The following is a 15415-nucleotide window of genomic DNA, read 5'->3' as shown; positions in this document are numbered from 1 at the left end:
AGATGAGGTTGTAAGATCCCTTCCAGCCCTACCTTCCTAGGATCCTGTGATCCTAAATGTGCATCAGTCATAGTCTTTCCCATACTCCTGCTCTGACGTGGAGGAACATTTCAAGCTGTAGCCATAAGGGAGAGTTAAGGGTAGGGATTAAAGAAATAGACAAAAGAATAGACTTGTCAGTGACATGGCAGTCACAGGGGCTAAGGAAGAGAAGCAGGCAACCAAGGTAAAGTCTGGTGTACAGGTTGGTTCCATCACCAGCAAACAGACCTGGAAGGCAGCTTTGGGACACGTGTCCTGGAGATTGCCCAGTGTGATCACTGGAGTCCAGTAGGAAAGAGCTGCCTGGTGCTTGATTTGTATGTGAAGTCACCACAATTCACATATGAACTAGAGATGCTGGCATTGGAAAAAAAAAAAAAAAAAGAAGAAGGTGGGGGGAATCCTTCTTGTGGAGTGTGGAGCACGAGCACATCCTATGTCACACGAAATATTCTACAGCTTCTCCAACATCCCAGAGATAAAGAGAAATGCTAACTCACCCTGAACACAGTTCTGGCAATCACCCCTAGCTGTCCCACCTCCTGTCAAACATCGCAGGGCAGAAAAGACAACCTTTGAAACAACCCGAGACTTGTTTCTCCACAACTAAAGATGTCGTTCCCCCAACAACACACCATGTATAGTGCTAATTTCTTAACTTGAGTCCCGTGAATTTTAATAGTCACCCATGACAACATGAGCCCCTTTGAAATGGAACTGATAAGGCAAGTGCTGTCCATTTGAACGTTATGGTAGGAAGTTCAGTGGATGTTTCAGTGGTTCTGACCGGTGTCATGATAGCAATTTCAGAAGCTGGGAACAAGCAGTAATAAATGTCTCCTTATTGTTGGGCCTTCAGAACTGGAGTTATAACTGATCACAGCTTGTACAACCACAATGATCTCTCAGGGGTAAGATTTAATGTAATACCCACCTACTACATCAGGTAGTCATAAAATTTCATCCCCAATAGCATGCAACTACAGTCTGTAAAGCCACCATCACAGCTGCTGAAGGGAGTTACAAGTCCATTGAAGTCAGGGGATCAAGGTGTTACCAGGAGAATTTTTGCTCTGATTTCTACCACTTGGGCTGCATAGCAGCAATAGAAACACCACACACTGTTGCTTTAAGCTAGGTCAGGGCATAATGGACACACTATGGTCCAATTGAATCTGGTAGCAGAATAGAAGACAGCAGGCTCTGATTGCCACAGCTGACACTCTGGAGAAAAACTTGTCATCTAATTACCTCCCTTCTGGGCGGTAACTGGAAACTGGCCACATTTGAGCAAAATTAGCATGAGGCTTGCAAATCACAGTGACCAGAAGCCAAGTCTGGTCTCAGTTTCCTGTAAACGAAAGTGTGTGACCTTGCATTGGAATCCCCCAGTTCACCATCTGTAAAATGGAGATAACTATAATGACTGACTACCAGGAGGGCCTGTGAGACTGAATTCATGAATGGTTCAACCATGCTTTGAACACCTCAGGCCAGGGTGGGGGGTGCACCAGAGCTGCTGCTGTGTCCTGCTACAGATTGCCACAGGACTGGGCTGTGCTTCAGGCAAGTGACAGTATCTCCCTCACCTATTGCCCCAGCCTAGTCACAGAATTGGTCAGGGCAGCTGCTGCTCCATTCACAGATGGGCGCTGAGAGGCCGTAACGTCAGGTATATTGGCTTGTCAGGGATCAGGATGAGGTCAAACTTGGTCCCAATCTCCAATCCTCTCTTGGTTTCTATCTTGAAGTTCTCCAACATCTGAAAAACCAGAGACAAATCGATGGTGAGCAGAGCTGCAGGTTCATGTAGGGAGGTGGCTACAGTCTCATCTGTACAAGCTTCCAGCTCTGATAGCCATCTCCTGGCCTGCGCTGGAAGAGCAAAAGTTCCCCCAAGTGAAACAGCATCGGATGGGTGGACACTGGCCTTCCAGCAGACACCACCTAGTCCTGCGTCTCTAATCATTTCATGCCACTTTTTTAACCTGTGTCTTCCCCTGGAAGGACCTCTGTTGCCTATTTCCCCCAGTGCAGGAGCTTGCAGGGCTGAGGGAGCGGTCCAGAATTCACTGAGCTCCAAACACACTATGAAAGAAAGACCAAGGAGAGTCTGAACCCGGTCCTGCAGTGATGAGGGAAGACCTCCTGGGGAGAGGGCAAATGGCAGCAACTCCCTTATGAAACATGACCTTAATTCTGGGCTGCAGCTAAGGGAAGCCCTGCTGAGCCTGGGACTGGTTGTTCGTTCCAGGTCCCTCTATGTATCCCCATCAGCTGGGTGTTTGCTCTCTACCCCCGCATGCTGGTTTAGGCTAGGCAAGACGCACCCATGTCACTGCATCAGTTGGGGATGATCTTTGTGCCATTCTGGTTTTGCCTTTACTTGTTTTCTTGCATTGTGCTGTAAAATAAATCCTCTCTGAGCTGACTGAAAATGAGCCGAACGCCTAACTTGGGAAGGCAGCATTGTAAAGCCCCATTTCACTGGATGAAGGGGCTCACTGGCCAAAAGGAACTTCATGACATGAGGCTCATTTTGTAGGATCCTAATTTGTCCAATTGAATATTACTCCTATAATAAGACTGGGGCAGCTGTGGGCTGGATCTGCTCCATCCAACCCCTGGGGCTCCTGGTGGACTGGGGAATTTGGGGGCAGGGCTAGCTAGGGAGGTACTACTGCCGAATCCAGGGCTAAGGGCGGTAGCATAACCAAGGTGATGTGAGAAGGGCACCAGCCCCAGGAACCAACTTAGAGGGGTTACCAGTATGCCCCACCCACCCCTAAAAGTTTCGCAGAGTCCCACGAAACCCAACCGTGGGGAGCCAGACAGGCACAGCCAGGCAGGGACAGTGCCATGCCCAGCAGCATATCTGGCAGGGGGTGGAAGCACATCCCTTCCCTCAAGGGGCTTTGCCATGGGAGGCTCAGCCCTGCTGCCAGGGATGGGGGGCTGGTGGGGCTCCAGGGCCCCCCCCAGTGCTGTGTGCCCCCAGTGACAGCAGCCTCTCCCGTGCTACTAAACCAACAGCAGCAACAGCTGCCAATGAAGTGAGGAAAGCCCTGGCAGAAAAGTCTCTCTTTTAGCCCGCAGTGGTCAATATAACCCCCCCCCTCCCCCACACACATACTTATTCCCCCCCAGGCGCTGAAGAAGCTTGCAATGCCTCTGGCCATGGGACCTTGTTGGACAAGGCCATCAACAGTGAACACAGCCTCCCTTGCCCCACAGCCACGTGGCTCACTTGTTTCTACCAGTCACTGGCCCCATTGCACCAGCCACTCATCCCACAGATCTGGCCTGCAGAGCCAGAGCCAGCCCTGGGGTGTGAGACGAGTCTGACATCCTGAAGGTAGAGTCCTTGCATGGCCTCCTACTCTAGTATCCAAGTACCTCATGGCTCCTAGTGGATGCATCCTCCCATCACCCCCAGGAGCTTGGGAAGTGCTACAGTCCTGGTTATGCAGATAGACAACTGGATCCTAGAGATCCAGATTCCCAGTGGCGTTTAAGCCCCTAAATCCTCCTGATGTCAGTGGGACTTAGGCACCTGGATACTGCTGAGGAGCAGTAACACACAGGAGTCTGTGATGGAGCAGAGTTGAGCTTAGACTCGGCTTCCTTTCATCTCACTATTTATATCAAAACCTCAAAGTGAGGCACAGACCCTTGAGAAGAGAGGGCTGGGACATTTTCTGCCCTGTAGAAAATTCCAAGTTTTCACAGAAAAAAATCATCCTGGTTAGGAACAAAAGGGAAAAAAATATAACTTTTTTTCCCCCACTGGACAGAAATACTCAAAAGTTCTGTTGCAACAATAAAAAAAATGAAGTTTTCCTGCTGGAAAACGGTTGATTCCCTCCTCCCCCTTGCCACCAGAAAAGGCCATTTTTTATTGGAGATTCATTCTGACAGGTAATTCCCCAACTGGCTTGTATGATTATTTCCATTTTACAGATGAGGAAATTGAGTCACGGGGAAAATAAATCAATCAAGAGCACCAATGAACAGAGCTGGGACTAGAAGCCCAGGTCTCCAGGCTCAAAAACTAAGACTATTTTCAGTGGGCCACACTACTTCTGGCACAGAGAAATAACCCTTTTATCTAGTATAAATTTGGCAATGATCTTATAGAAAATTTCAAATGACCTCACACAAATGTTGCAAAACCACTATTTTTCAGCCTTTCTTGACACCAGGCACCCCTCGTTAAATTCAAGGCACCCCTCAGAAAGTGCCAGCTATTCGTTTTTACTCAGGTTTTGAATATGGAAAAACAATAGAACAATTATTGTTGCCAAGAACTCAGAAAGCAACAGGTCAGGATGGTTTTGACACTCTGGATTCTTATTTGAAATCTATGGATTTATCTCACGAATCATATGTGTGTGTTTGCAGGGGTATAGGTTGTAGCCATGTTGGTCTAAGGACATAGGCAGACAAGGTTCCTTGGGTGAATTTGATATCTTTTATTAGACCAACCCAAATAGTTGGAGAATAGTTATTAAGCAAGCTTTCGAGTTCAAAAACCCTTCGCCATGTATGTGTTTGCACACTTGACAGGGCTAATATTGCATGTTATCTTGTGACACCATTAAAAGGATCTCACAGGGCATGTCTACACATGCATTTACTCGCAGTAAGTTACCACGCAGTAAGCGTTTTTTTGACCGGTGTCTACACATAGGTGTTACAGCGCAGTAGCACTGTGTGCGCTCCGACGTGGGAGTAAAGTTACTCCCAAGTTGAAGCATACACACACTGTTACTGTGCAGTAAGGTGTCTACCTGTGCCTTACTGTGCAGTAACTAAGCAGGTGTAAATTTGCTACCTGCATCATGCAGGTAGCATATCTATGCCAAACTTGGCGTAAGTTGCTATAGTTATTGTGCAGTATGGGCATGCACGTGTAGACACATGCCCCTACTGCACAGTAACTTCTGGCACAGTAACTTTTGGCACCTAAGTTACTGTGCAGTAACTGTGCATGTGTAGATGCACCTACACTGTGCTAAACTTCTGAAAACTCTGAATGGAAAGCCTGCAGCCTCTCACAACCCAGGGTAACTATGGGGAGCTTTGTGTATCTGATGCACCTGTGGTAACTTGCAGCCCCACTTGTGTGAATGGTCTACCATGTAACCCTTCCTTGCTCAAACCATGCACCCAGCTGAGTTCCAAGGACTTGGGTCCCACTGTTTTCCCAAATGAACTGCAGCCACCCACACTCCTTCCTTGTCATCTGCCTGGGGTACAGCTCAGGAATGAAATGGAGGATGTTATTTTTGGGGTTCAGCCAAGTAAGGAAGGAGCCAGACTCACATGGATCAAGAAGAGCTGCATCTCCAGCTCAGCAATCCTGCGACCAAGACACTGGCGTGGTCCAAAGCCAAAGCCCAGCCCCTTGAAGTATTTTGTTTCCATCATCAGCCATCGCTCCGGGTTGAACTGCTCTGGCTTGACGAAAAACTTGGGGTCACGGCCCATTGCATATATCCCTACCTGCACCAGCGTCTGCAGGGGAGAGGGACAGGTTAAGAGCATGCTAGCAGCAGCACTTCTCTAGCATCCCTCATGGCAGCTATGCCAGAGTTCATCGCTGCAGTGGAGTTTCTCTGCATTCACAGTGATGTGGCCTCACAGCAGGACCAAATAAGGCTTATTGGTACCACCCCAAACAGGGACATCCAGGCAGGGCTCAGGTGTGGGGCATTCCCTCGTGGCAGTGATCACATAAGAAAGCCTATTGACCTTCGTGGACCTGCTGATGAAAGTGAGTACTCATCATACTACAAGCTCTGACCCAGGCCCCATTGACCAGCCTAAGGTAAGTTTGTTTGACCATTGGGGTTGTTTTAAAACAATGCTTAAGCAGAGTCTTCAGGTTTAGAAATGTGTTGGGATCTTTGAGAGACCAGATCTTTGCTACATGTAAGGGCCGTCTCTCTACCCGACTTCTTCCCTCTTAAAATGTATGAAACGTTAGCAAAAGCTCACCCAGTAATGCAAGCAATGGGAATGCCACTGGCTAGATGGAGCAGTCCCAAGGCAATGCTTACCTTGGCAGGGATACAGTAATCCTGGAGGACCATTTCTTGCGTTGTGTATCTCTGAAGGGTTATGGCCACCGGATGGAGCCTGGCAAGGAGAGGGAGTCAGGATGAAATTTACTCATTATTCATGTACGGTAGGCATCACCTAGATGAATGAACTCATACACAGCCAGCGCTGTTAAAGGGACAGGTTCCTGCCTTAAGTGTCTGGAGACCACCTCAAAAGAGCACCATCTATCTCTGTTCCCTGCACTACATACAACATATTGGCTATGCATTTGATCAAGCTATGAGAACTTCTCACGAGTCCTCTAAGCGCATCTCCCTTCACTGTGATAGAGCGAATTCTGGTTTCAAGCAGATTCCACCAGTGCAAACATTGATGAGTGGCCACTGATTGCTGGAGCCAGGCTCACAAGAAAGGGTTAAAAAGAATAGCACCATTAATATTTGTTGTTGTTTGTTCTTTTGCAGCCCAACACTGGTATAACTCACTACAATTACCCCCCAAAAGTTCAAGTAGGAAATAGCACTGGTGTAGGTGCTCTGTGCCTGCTTCTCCGCTGCAGTAGCTGTCTTCTCAAAGCAAAGGAGCTAGTACTGGTTCCTCTGTCATTTGGTGGGCAGGTGCTGTAATAGCACTTACTGTATCACTTAATCCAATAATCTGATCATCTCTCCACTCTGGACACCATCATAACTTGTACACACATGTAAGGAATACAGGGTTAAGGAGCAGTGTTCCCAGGCCCAGTGTGCAGTGGACTGTTAATTTTTTTAAGAGGATCAGCTACTAGAGGGAAATATTTTTCCCCACTGGTACAAAGTCCCAGCTCCTCTGCTCAGATGCTGAGGGGTGCTGTAGGACCCTAATACTGGGTTGGATTTCTATAGAGAGAGGGAAGGGAAGCATTTGCACAGTGAAGGGGTTGTTCTTGCTCACTGCAAAGATGGAGGGATGGGGGAACTGAATGGGACATCCTGGAAGGAAATTCAACTTACCGGAGAGTCTCCTTGATGGCAGCTTTGAGCAGTTTGACAGATTTCAGCATCTTCAGCATGTCCCCCTGGGCTGCCTGCTTGGCTGCAAAGATCTCAGTCCGCAGCTGCTCCTGCACACCTGGAGAGCGAGCCAGCTCGAACATGGCCCACTGGAGGGTCATGGAGGTCTGCAATGGGATAGGGGAAAGCCCTAGAGCTAAGAAATGGCCGGACTTTGATCCCAGCCCTGCCACCCTCTAGATGACCCCAAACAAGTCACTTCACCTGCCTATGCCTCAGTTTCCCTGGTACACAAGGGAGTTGTGTAGCTAAGTTCACATTGAACGCTCACACAAAAGGCTCCGTAGAAATGATCTGGTAAATGCCAGAGCTCTCAGGAGTGAGGTTCCCCTGTCAAAGGTGCCATAAAACTCCACATCCTATGTACCCAGCCCTAGACAGCAACCCCGCCCTGCAAAGCCATTCTCAGCCTCCCCTGCTCCTACATCATGGGCATTACTCACTGAAGATCATTATAGAAAGATTAGCCAGGGGCACTTAGGATATCAGAGGGGGAAGCCACTTCAAGTGTGGCCACACACACACACACACACACACACACACACACACACACGCACACAGAGCCATGGAGTATCTAAGACAGCTTCCATCAGCACCCCTTAGCGAAATGCCAGGTCCATCACGACCAAGGATCCTGGTGTTCTCTGTTTATAAGTATCAATTGAACACTAGGGCTGTGTGAAAAGGCACTGTTCTGTTTCGACTTGCATTTCGACATTTCAACAGAACAGCATTTGGTTTCAAATTTCTTTTCAATTCAAAGCTGCTATTTTGTTTTATTTCATCAAAACAGTTTTGCTGTTTCGATGCTGTTTCAACGCTGTTTCAATGTTTTGTCCGTAGGCTATAATGGGGAAGCGTGAAACAGCCTATAACCTTGTCATTTCTGGGCTGATTTGGATGAAACTTGCAGTAATGGTAGCCCTTTCTGAGGGCATGAAGCCTGCCAAGTTTCAAGGAGATAGGTGCAGGGACTTGGGGGGAACTGCACCCCAAGCTGCGGACAAGCGAAACTCGTGACATGGGTGACACTGTGTGTGTTAAGGCACAGCAGGGTGAAAGCTGCGGGCCTGCTAGCCCCTGCTGAGGCCATGAAGCCTGCCAGCTGTGGAGGAGATCGGTGCAGGGGTTCGGGGTTCTGGGGCCCTGCACCTCTAGCTGCCAACAGGCAAAATTCGTGTCATGGGTGGGTGACACTGTGTGTGTGTTAAGGTGCGCCCTCACTCAGCTGACCCCAAGGGAGAAAGCCGGGCAGTTCAAACAATGCTGCCTTCTTTACAGTTTTTCCACCCTCCCCCAGAGCACTGGGATTGGAAGGGACCTCAGGGAAGGATGACAGTCACTAGCCAGCTACACAGTCAATATGAGAGCAGTCCTTCCCCCTCCTTACTTCAGTTTCTGTTTCCCTGCAGGCATGCCCTGCAGGCATGAAATTTTCAAAACGTTTCGACTTCCCTCATTTTGTTTCAAAGCTGTTTTGAAGCTCTCTGTTTCATTTTGATTTTGCTGTTTTGAGCTTGAAACGAGTCGAAACAGCGTCAAAATGAAACCGCAGGCAAAATTTCGCACAGCCCTATTGAACACAATGCTTTATTACAATTTTACAATTTTTAAGCAACTTGGAAGCCTAGCAGTGCCTCAGTCACTATAATAAAATAAATTCTAAGTACCTATAAATGTTGGTATTTGATTTGGGGGGTTTTATCATGGAAAATCAGAGCTCCCCCTGCCCCCTTAGCTCGCTAGGATGCAGGTCCAGGCCCCTCACTCTCAAGCCACAGCCCCCAAGACCTGCCAGTGGCCCTCACTCCCCACCCACAGCCCCCACCCCCCTAACCCTGCTGAAGGGGGCCCCCAGCTGCCAGGACTATGGGGTCAGGGACCCAGGTCTGCAGCCTCCTGCCCCACACAGTAGTGCCCGATTCCCAGGGAAAGCCCATGGTGGGGGAGGGTGTAGGCTGCCCGCTGTGGCCTAGGGTGATGGGGTGCTGGCTCCCTGCTGCTGTGTGCATTCCCAGGATGGGGAATGGGGGGACGTGGCCCCCAGATTTGTGCACAGAGCAAGTGTGGGCTGCGGGTTCTCCCCCCCCCCACTGCCCTCCCCACAGGGCCTCCACAGCCCAGCAGGCAGGACCCAGTGCAGCAGGGCAGAGCAGGGCCAGATGGAGAAGCTCAGTGCCACCATTGGGAGCCCCACACTGCCCTGGTAAGGCACCCCCTACCCGGCAGCAGCAAGGGGCACAACCCTACACTGCCAGTACTGCTGGGTGGGCAGGGGGTGCTTTGCCACGGCAGCGCAAGGCTCCCAGCAGCAGCACCAAGTTTCCCGCCATGCTCTGCCCTGCTGTGCCGGGTCCCGCCTGCTGGGCCATGGAGACCCCAGGGAGAGGCAGCAGGGCAGGGAGCCCAAGCCCACAGTGGACAGCCTGCCCCCACCCCATGCACAAATCTGGGGGGCACGTGCCCCCCCTGCAAGCCCCTGGGAGTGAACACAGTGGTGGAGAGCCAGCTCCACCCTCTGCCCCTCAGACGAGCTATCCGTGGCTCAAGCTACAACTCTGCCAGCCTGCAGAGAGCTCTTTGCAAAAGTGGAAAATCTGCATGTTTCTCCATTAAAATGAAAAATCCACATTTTTCTCAGTTAAAAGGGAAAATCCGCAGTTTTTCCCCATTTTTCTGTGGGATCCCTGATCATGACTATGAATACTTTACCCTGACAGCAATGAAGCTGCCTCACCCTCAAAGCCCAGCCTTACCGTGTCCACCCCACCTGCCATCATCTCTGTCACACTGGCCTTGATGTCATCAATGGGCAGCTTGTCCTGCATTAAAAGTGTGGACAGGATGCCAGTGTACTCCTTGGCTCGGTAGACGTTCTGGATGCATTTGTCAGCTGGAGATACAGACGTGGTGGGGGGGATACCAGGCACAAAGGTACAGGTTCAGCACCTAACTGGAAACCTCCAAGAGCCGAGCCCACACTTCACACCAGGCACAGAGCGAAAAGGTTCAACTTTCCTTCCTAAGACCAGGTAGGAGCTCAAAGCCCAGGTCCCTTATCCTCTTGAGAAAGCTATGGTGTCAGGGGCAGGGGGGATGGACATAGGACCACCTCAGACCCACACAATTTATGTGGCTCTTTGATTTGGGGTCACCATTGGGACTCAGCACTGGGTTCTCCCAACTGGCCAAGTGCCTGGCTGGAATCTGAGCAGCCCTGAGTTCACACAGAGCAGGTGGAGTATCCTGCACTCTCCTGGCATCCTACATCTTTTTTATAACATCCTCAACTATTACACCAATGGTGGACTGTATGTTTGCTCCTCTGGTGTAAGGGCAGACAACACTGGTGTAAATGTGTCATGTTCAGACCCATGGACAAAGAAGTTACCATCCTAGCTCTAGTAATAGGCGCTTGGTACAGGACACCCTGGTCCTCCTGGTTCTGCTCCAGATCACGGTGACAGGGAACCCTAGCAGCTCCTCCAGCACAGCTATCCCTGCTATCCACCACCTAGCAAACTCTGTCAATGCCTTGGAGCTGCCAGGCTAGTCAGCAGAAGCAAGCACCTTTCCAGAGCCACCCTCTGCTAGACCTAGCAGGAGGTAGGCTCATTGCAAATCCATCTCCTTTCCTCCAGGATGCCCTCAAGTTTCTTCGGCTCAGGAGTCAAACTACCAGGTTTGAGACCTGACCTCAGATCTTCTGCACAGCAGCCTGAAATGCTCACATTTTACCCACCAGCGTCTCCCTCAGATGGCAGGGGTTAGTGAGGCAGTGAGCAAGAACTCTCACCTTGCATAAAAATTACATCCCAGGCCTTCACGTGGTCCTGCCAGGTCTTGGAGTTGATCCAGTGGAACAGCTTGACTGGGATGTAGAGCATGGGCGAGGTGGTGTGGAACATCATGCTCACCGCATCGATGAATCGCTGGGCCTCAGGGTCAACGAAGTCCTGCAGGAGCCCCAAGCGCTCTCCATACAGGACGTGGCACACCGCTGCAGAAGCAAGAGAACCAGTCCAAAGGGGGTGGGGAGATGAGGGGTTGAATCTGGGCTCACACCCACCCTCAAAGCCCCTGTTCTCTCATACCTGAGCTATGTAGAGGCCTCTCTCTGCTCCTCCCCAGCCCACCCCGCCCCTATGGGAACCCCGCAGCCAGACGCCAGCTCACTCACACTCCAGAGCGAAGCGGAACAGCTCGTTAGTGAAGTCAGCCGTCCACTTCCCCCGGCCACTCTTCTCAATCTGGACCCTGACCCTCCGGACAAAGTCCTCTCCCACTTCATTCAGGAGGGGCACAAAGTTGGCCATCACCTGTGGGGACAGGACCTCCTTGTTCAGGATCAGGCGGTCGAAGCGCCAAGCCTCCCCATTCCTGGAAAACAAAGGGAAAAGCATCCAGGTGGTTCTGTCCTCTGGGAATGTTTTGATCCCTTTAATGTCAGGAATAACACAAACCAATTCCTCCATGTGCCCTCTCCCATCGAAGTGCACCATAGTGCTCTCTTTGTTCAGCCCAGCCCACTCCTCACTTATGAAGCCATGCAGACCAATGCCCTCTGGTTCTCCCCCCGATGCTTGCCCAGCTGCCATGCTTCAGCGGGTCTGCTCCCATGGGGATTCCTTTTCTTACCCTCAAAGTCATGCACACTAGGCCAACCCACCAGTTTCTTGTTGGTTATACTAGCAACTGGGAGCCATGTTGCATCAACCCTACATGGTGGGGACTGAGAAATATTTTCAGTTGTGTCAAGCTAAAACAGGATCCAGATAAGAGCCCAGCCCTGTCCTTCCACTGTTAGAAAACCTCAACAAAGCCTCAAGGATGAGTCAACCCCATTTGCCCCCTGCTGTTGCTCTGGAGGCACAAAGGTGCTTCCAATCACCACGTGAAGGTGAGCTCAGCTGCCAGTGTCCTCAGTAGGGGACCTTCCTCCCCTACTATTTCTCTATTTCCTAAACCACAAGGAGGCTTGGTCCTTTCATACGTATCATGAACCAAGCTTCAGAAGAGGAGACACTGCATAATGGGCCCAGACATGTCTCTTGTACCTGGTAGCAACCACAAAAATGTCCAGGCTCAGGACCAATGCTTAAGGTTGGGACCTTCTCTACCTGATGTCTACCAACATATCAATTTGGTGGCTACTGAATTTAGGATTGTGGCTGCTTCCAATTGTTATATTTGAGGTGGGAGTGATGCACCCCTCTCATGTCCACAGAAAAAATCAGCAAGTTGCATGGGAAAAAATAATGTTCATGACCCATCAAAAATCATTGTCAGTCTGGGCTCCCCTGAATCCCTAAGTTCACAATAAGATGTGCTGTGGGTGGCATTGTTTGCGCTCAAAGGAAAGCAAACCCTTACTCACTTGAGAAGCACACCATACGGCTTATTGCGATGGTCTCGGTAGGCCACCCAGGGGGACACGGTGAACCTCTCTGGGAACATGCCTTCTGATTTAAAGAGAGTGGCAGCATCTTCAGGGTTAATGATATTCACGCTCTCATAGATGCCAAGCTTCTCCCTGCAAAGTTCAACAGGACATCAGGATGCTCAGACAAGAAAACAGCCTAGAAGAAAACTGGGATCACCCGTCTTTTCAGGTGATCAGTGATAACACTGGAACAATGCAGTCACTGTCAATGCCCCCCATGCCCCGATACCTCAGGAGTCTCCACAAATAGGCTACGGAGGATGTTGTGGCAGCAACATCCTTTCATGCATAAGTCTGAGCACACAAAGCAAGAGTCATGAGTGTGTTAATGGTATAGACCAGTGGTTTTCAACCTTTTTCATTTGTGGACCCCTAAAAAATTTTGCATGAAGGTGAAGACCCTTTTGAATTGTAAGTGTGAGTATTCACAGACTTTTGATTGATCGTGATCATCTTTTGTGGACCCCTTAGACATAGTCTGTGGACCCCCATGGAAAATGGACCACTTAAGCTGAATACCTAGAGTCCAATGGGCATTTATCCTTGGGGAAAAAAAAAACTTCAGAATTGGGTCCACATAGACTGAACTAAACCCAGTCTGACAGACATACAAGGCAGGGGGTCAAATTCATCCCTGGTGTAAATCCAATGATGTTACTCCAGGGCTGAATTTGGCCCAGTGAGGTTTTCTTGCAACACAAACCCAGGGTAAGACACCAGAGGTGGCAGAACCTCTGCACAAAAATAAAGCCCTATCCCTAAGCTGCTGCCATCATCCAAACTCCACGATACCTGTGGAGCCCACAGTGCTTCACTAGGTCAGGATCCAGCACACAGCCTGGCCCTGGGTATAGTAGGGGTAGGTGTCTGTGTTTATAAATCTGGGGTAATTAAGAGCCAGGCAGGGAGGGAGGACATGTCAGCAGTCCTAAACACATAAAACTTCATAGAGACAAGGATAGTCATAGACATAAGACACCAGCAGAGACTCCCTTTCACCACCACACCTCCATGATCCTGTACAGACACTGCTGCAGGACCTTATGTGCCTAATCCTATTATATCACTGTAGCCCCGATTGACTGCATCTGAAAACCAGGACCCCTTAGTGCTAGGTACTCTACATACCAACAGCAACCGAGAGTCCCTACATGTTGTTGAAGCAGACAGAGGGTAAATGATGGAACAGTAGCAGAGAGAGAAGGCAAGTGATTTGCCCAGGGTTGCCCTGAGGCTCCATAGCAGAGCTGGGAATAAAAGCAAGGTCAGTGCTTTCTCCACCCCTCACTAGTGCTGAAGCTGGGTCTGTGTGGGATGGAAGTGCATCTAAAATTCAATAAGATGTTTCCACTTGGCATGCTCAACTCCCAGCCTTGCATTATGTCCATTAGACCATGCTGCCTCTCAATGCCCTGCCAACACACTTTGCAACACCCAGCTTTTCCTTCACAACATTGGGCTAGTTTTTGTGGGGACATTCGGAGCCACAGGGGGAGAGAATGGCAGAGACCAGAAGGGGCGACCCCCTGGCTTCTTACCTGTAAATGGGTCCAAACTTCTGAAACTGCCGGGCCATGATGTTGTGGACATTGTGGAAGCCACCTTCCTGCCAGAAGTGGTAGAGGTTGAACCAGCCAGTTTTCCAGTTGCCTGGGACTTCATTAAAAGGCCTGGTCCCCTTCCTTTGAAAAGAGGGGGAGTACAGCTCCCCCTTGACTGCATGAGCCCTGCGGTAGCCAGGAAACTGGGAGGAAGCAGGAGAGAGCATCCCAGGGTTCCCTGGAGCCAGCCAGCGGGAGCTACTCCTGGCTAACATGGCCAGACGAGGAAGGGAACAAGTGCACCACCTCGTTGGGGAAAAGTCCTCTGGACTCACCCCAGCTCCAAGAGCATTGCTCTTATACTAACAGAGTCCCTCTCAAGGATAGGAGCTAACTCACAACAGGCTGCTGTTGCCTTGCTCTCATACCCGCCTCCCAATCACTCACTGCCTACTGTAATGGCAGGGAAAGGTCAATGCAACATCTCCATAGGCATGCAGGAATGAACTGGGAGGAGGGGAACGAAGTAGGAGAAGCCGGGCAGCCGCATGTAAAAGCCTTGAAATACTTCAAATCCTGGCAGCTGCTCCATTCCCCATGAGCAGAGTCAGGTGGTTCCTTCTCTCCATTGCAAGAAGGGAGGGGAGGAATGGACCTTTATTTAATAATCTAAAGGGGCATCCGATGCCTTAACTTTACATTATACACAAAGCAAATGTTTACCCATCCTGGGAGCGCATCCCTCCAAGGCTTGATCTGGTCTGTGCCTTGAGCACCAGAGATTATAGATAGGGGCTGCCTTTGACCCCGACCTCTGCCTACCCTGGTGTCAATGACCCTATTGACTGCTCCACACTAAAGCAAGCAGATCTGCAGTGGATCCCATGTTCTGCTGCTATAGAAATGAAGCAGCTGCTCCCTGAGCATGTGTGTGATACTAGTTAAGAAAAGCCTGTGTTTTGGGGGTACTTCTACTTATTGGAACTGCCTGAGACAAACATATCCTATCACCTTGATTCAGCTATTTCTATATTAATACACAATAGTGTATAGGGTATATTAACTGACACCAGTAGAGGGCACAGCTCTCTATATATCTGTGAAACGGGGGCTACTTCATTTCACAGTGGAAAAATTGCTCACTAAGATACAGGCAAAGAAGATATATAATGCATTTACTCTGAGGCTATGTCTATATTGTAATTTGATGGTGGGATTGCAGCTAATGTGGACATATCTAAGCTAGCATTAAAGGAGCTGTGAGACAGACT

General features: G+C 49.8%; 1 protein-coding gene across 3 annotated transcripts; it reads right to left on the bottom strand.

Moving 5' to 3' along the window:
- Positions 1-1652: 1652 nt before the first annotated feature.
- LOC102381626 (cholesterol side-chain cleavage enzyme, mitochondrial) lies at positions 1653-14530 on the bottom strand. Of its 3 annotated transcripts, XM_025199908.1 has the most exons (10): positions 14142-14530; positions 12538-12693; positions 11341-11540; positions 10957-11160; positions 9917-10053; positions 7101-7267; positions 6105-6183; positions 5368-5559; positions 2373-2446; positions 1775-1804 (listed from the first exon to the last, which is right to left on the bottom strand). In XM_025199908.1, the coding sequence occupies exons 1-9, from the start codon at positions 14417-14419 to the stop codon at positions 2378-2380; spliced, it is 1482 nt and encodes a 493-aa protein (XP_025055693.1). In that variant the 5' UTR covers positions 14420-14530; the 3' UTR covers positions 1775-1804; positions 2373-2377. The 3 variants fall into 3 exon arrangements, with proteins under 3 accessions (XP_006020349.1, XP_006020350.1, XP_025055693.1); XM_006020287.2 differs by lacking the exon at positions 2373-2446 and having other exon boundaries at positions 1653-1804; positions 14142-14527; XM_006020288.2 differs by lacking the exon at positions 2373-2446 and having other exon boundaries at positions 1653-1804; positions 5368-5502; positions 14142-14527.
- Between the last annotated feature and the right edge of the window lie 885 nt (positions 14531-15415).

Source organism: Alligator sinensis, unplaced genomic scaffold (assembly GCF_000455745.1).
Source record: "Alligator sinensis unplaced genomic scaffold, ASM45574v1 scaffold1097_1, whole genome shotgun sequence".
Taxonomy (NCBI): Eukaryota; Metazoa; Chordata; order Crocodylia; family Alligatoridae; genus Alligator; species Alligator sinensis.
Note: the sequence above shows the minus strand (reverse complement) of the source record. Positions and strands in the feature narration are given on the sequence as shown.

What these genes read in the sequence shown, in the direction of transcription:
- LOC102381626 (XM_006020287.2), bottom strand. Translation starts at nt 14,419, where the DNA reads ATGTTAGCCAGGAGTAGCTCCCGCTGGCTGGCTCCAGGGAACCCTGGG. An exon ending in TGGCAGGTGGGGTGGACACG is followed by an intron (nt 7,268 to 9,916) that starts GTAAGGCTGGGC and finishes ATCCCATTGCAG; the next exon opens with ACCTCCATGACCCTCCAGTG. An exon ending in GCCATCAAGGAGACTCTCCG is followed by an intron (nt 6,184 to 7,100) that starts GTAAGTTGAATT and finishes TCTCCTTGCCAG; the next exon opens with GCTCCATCCGGTGGCCATAA.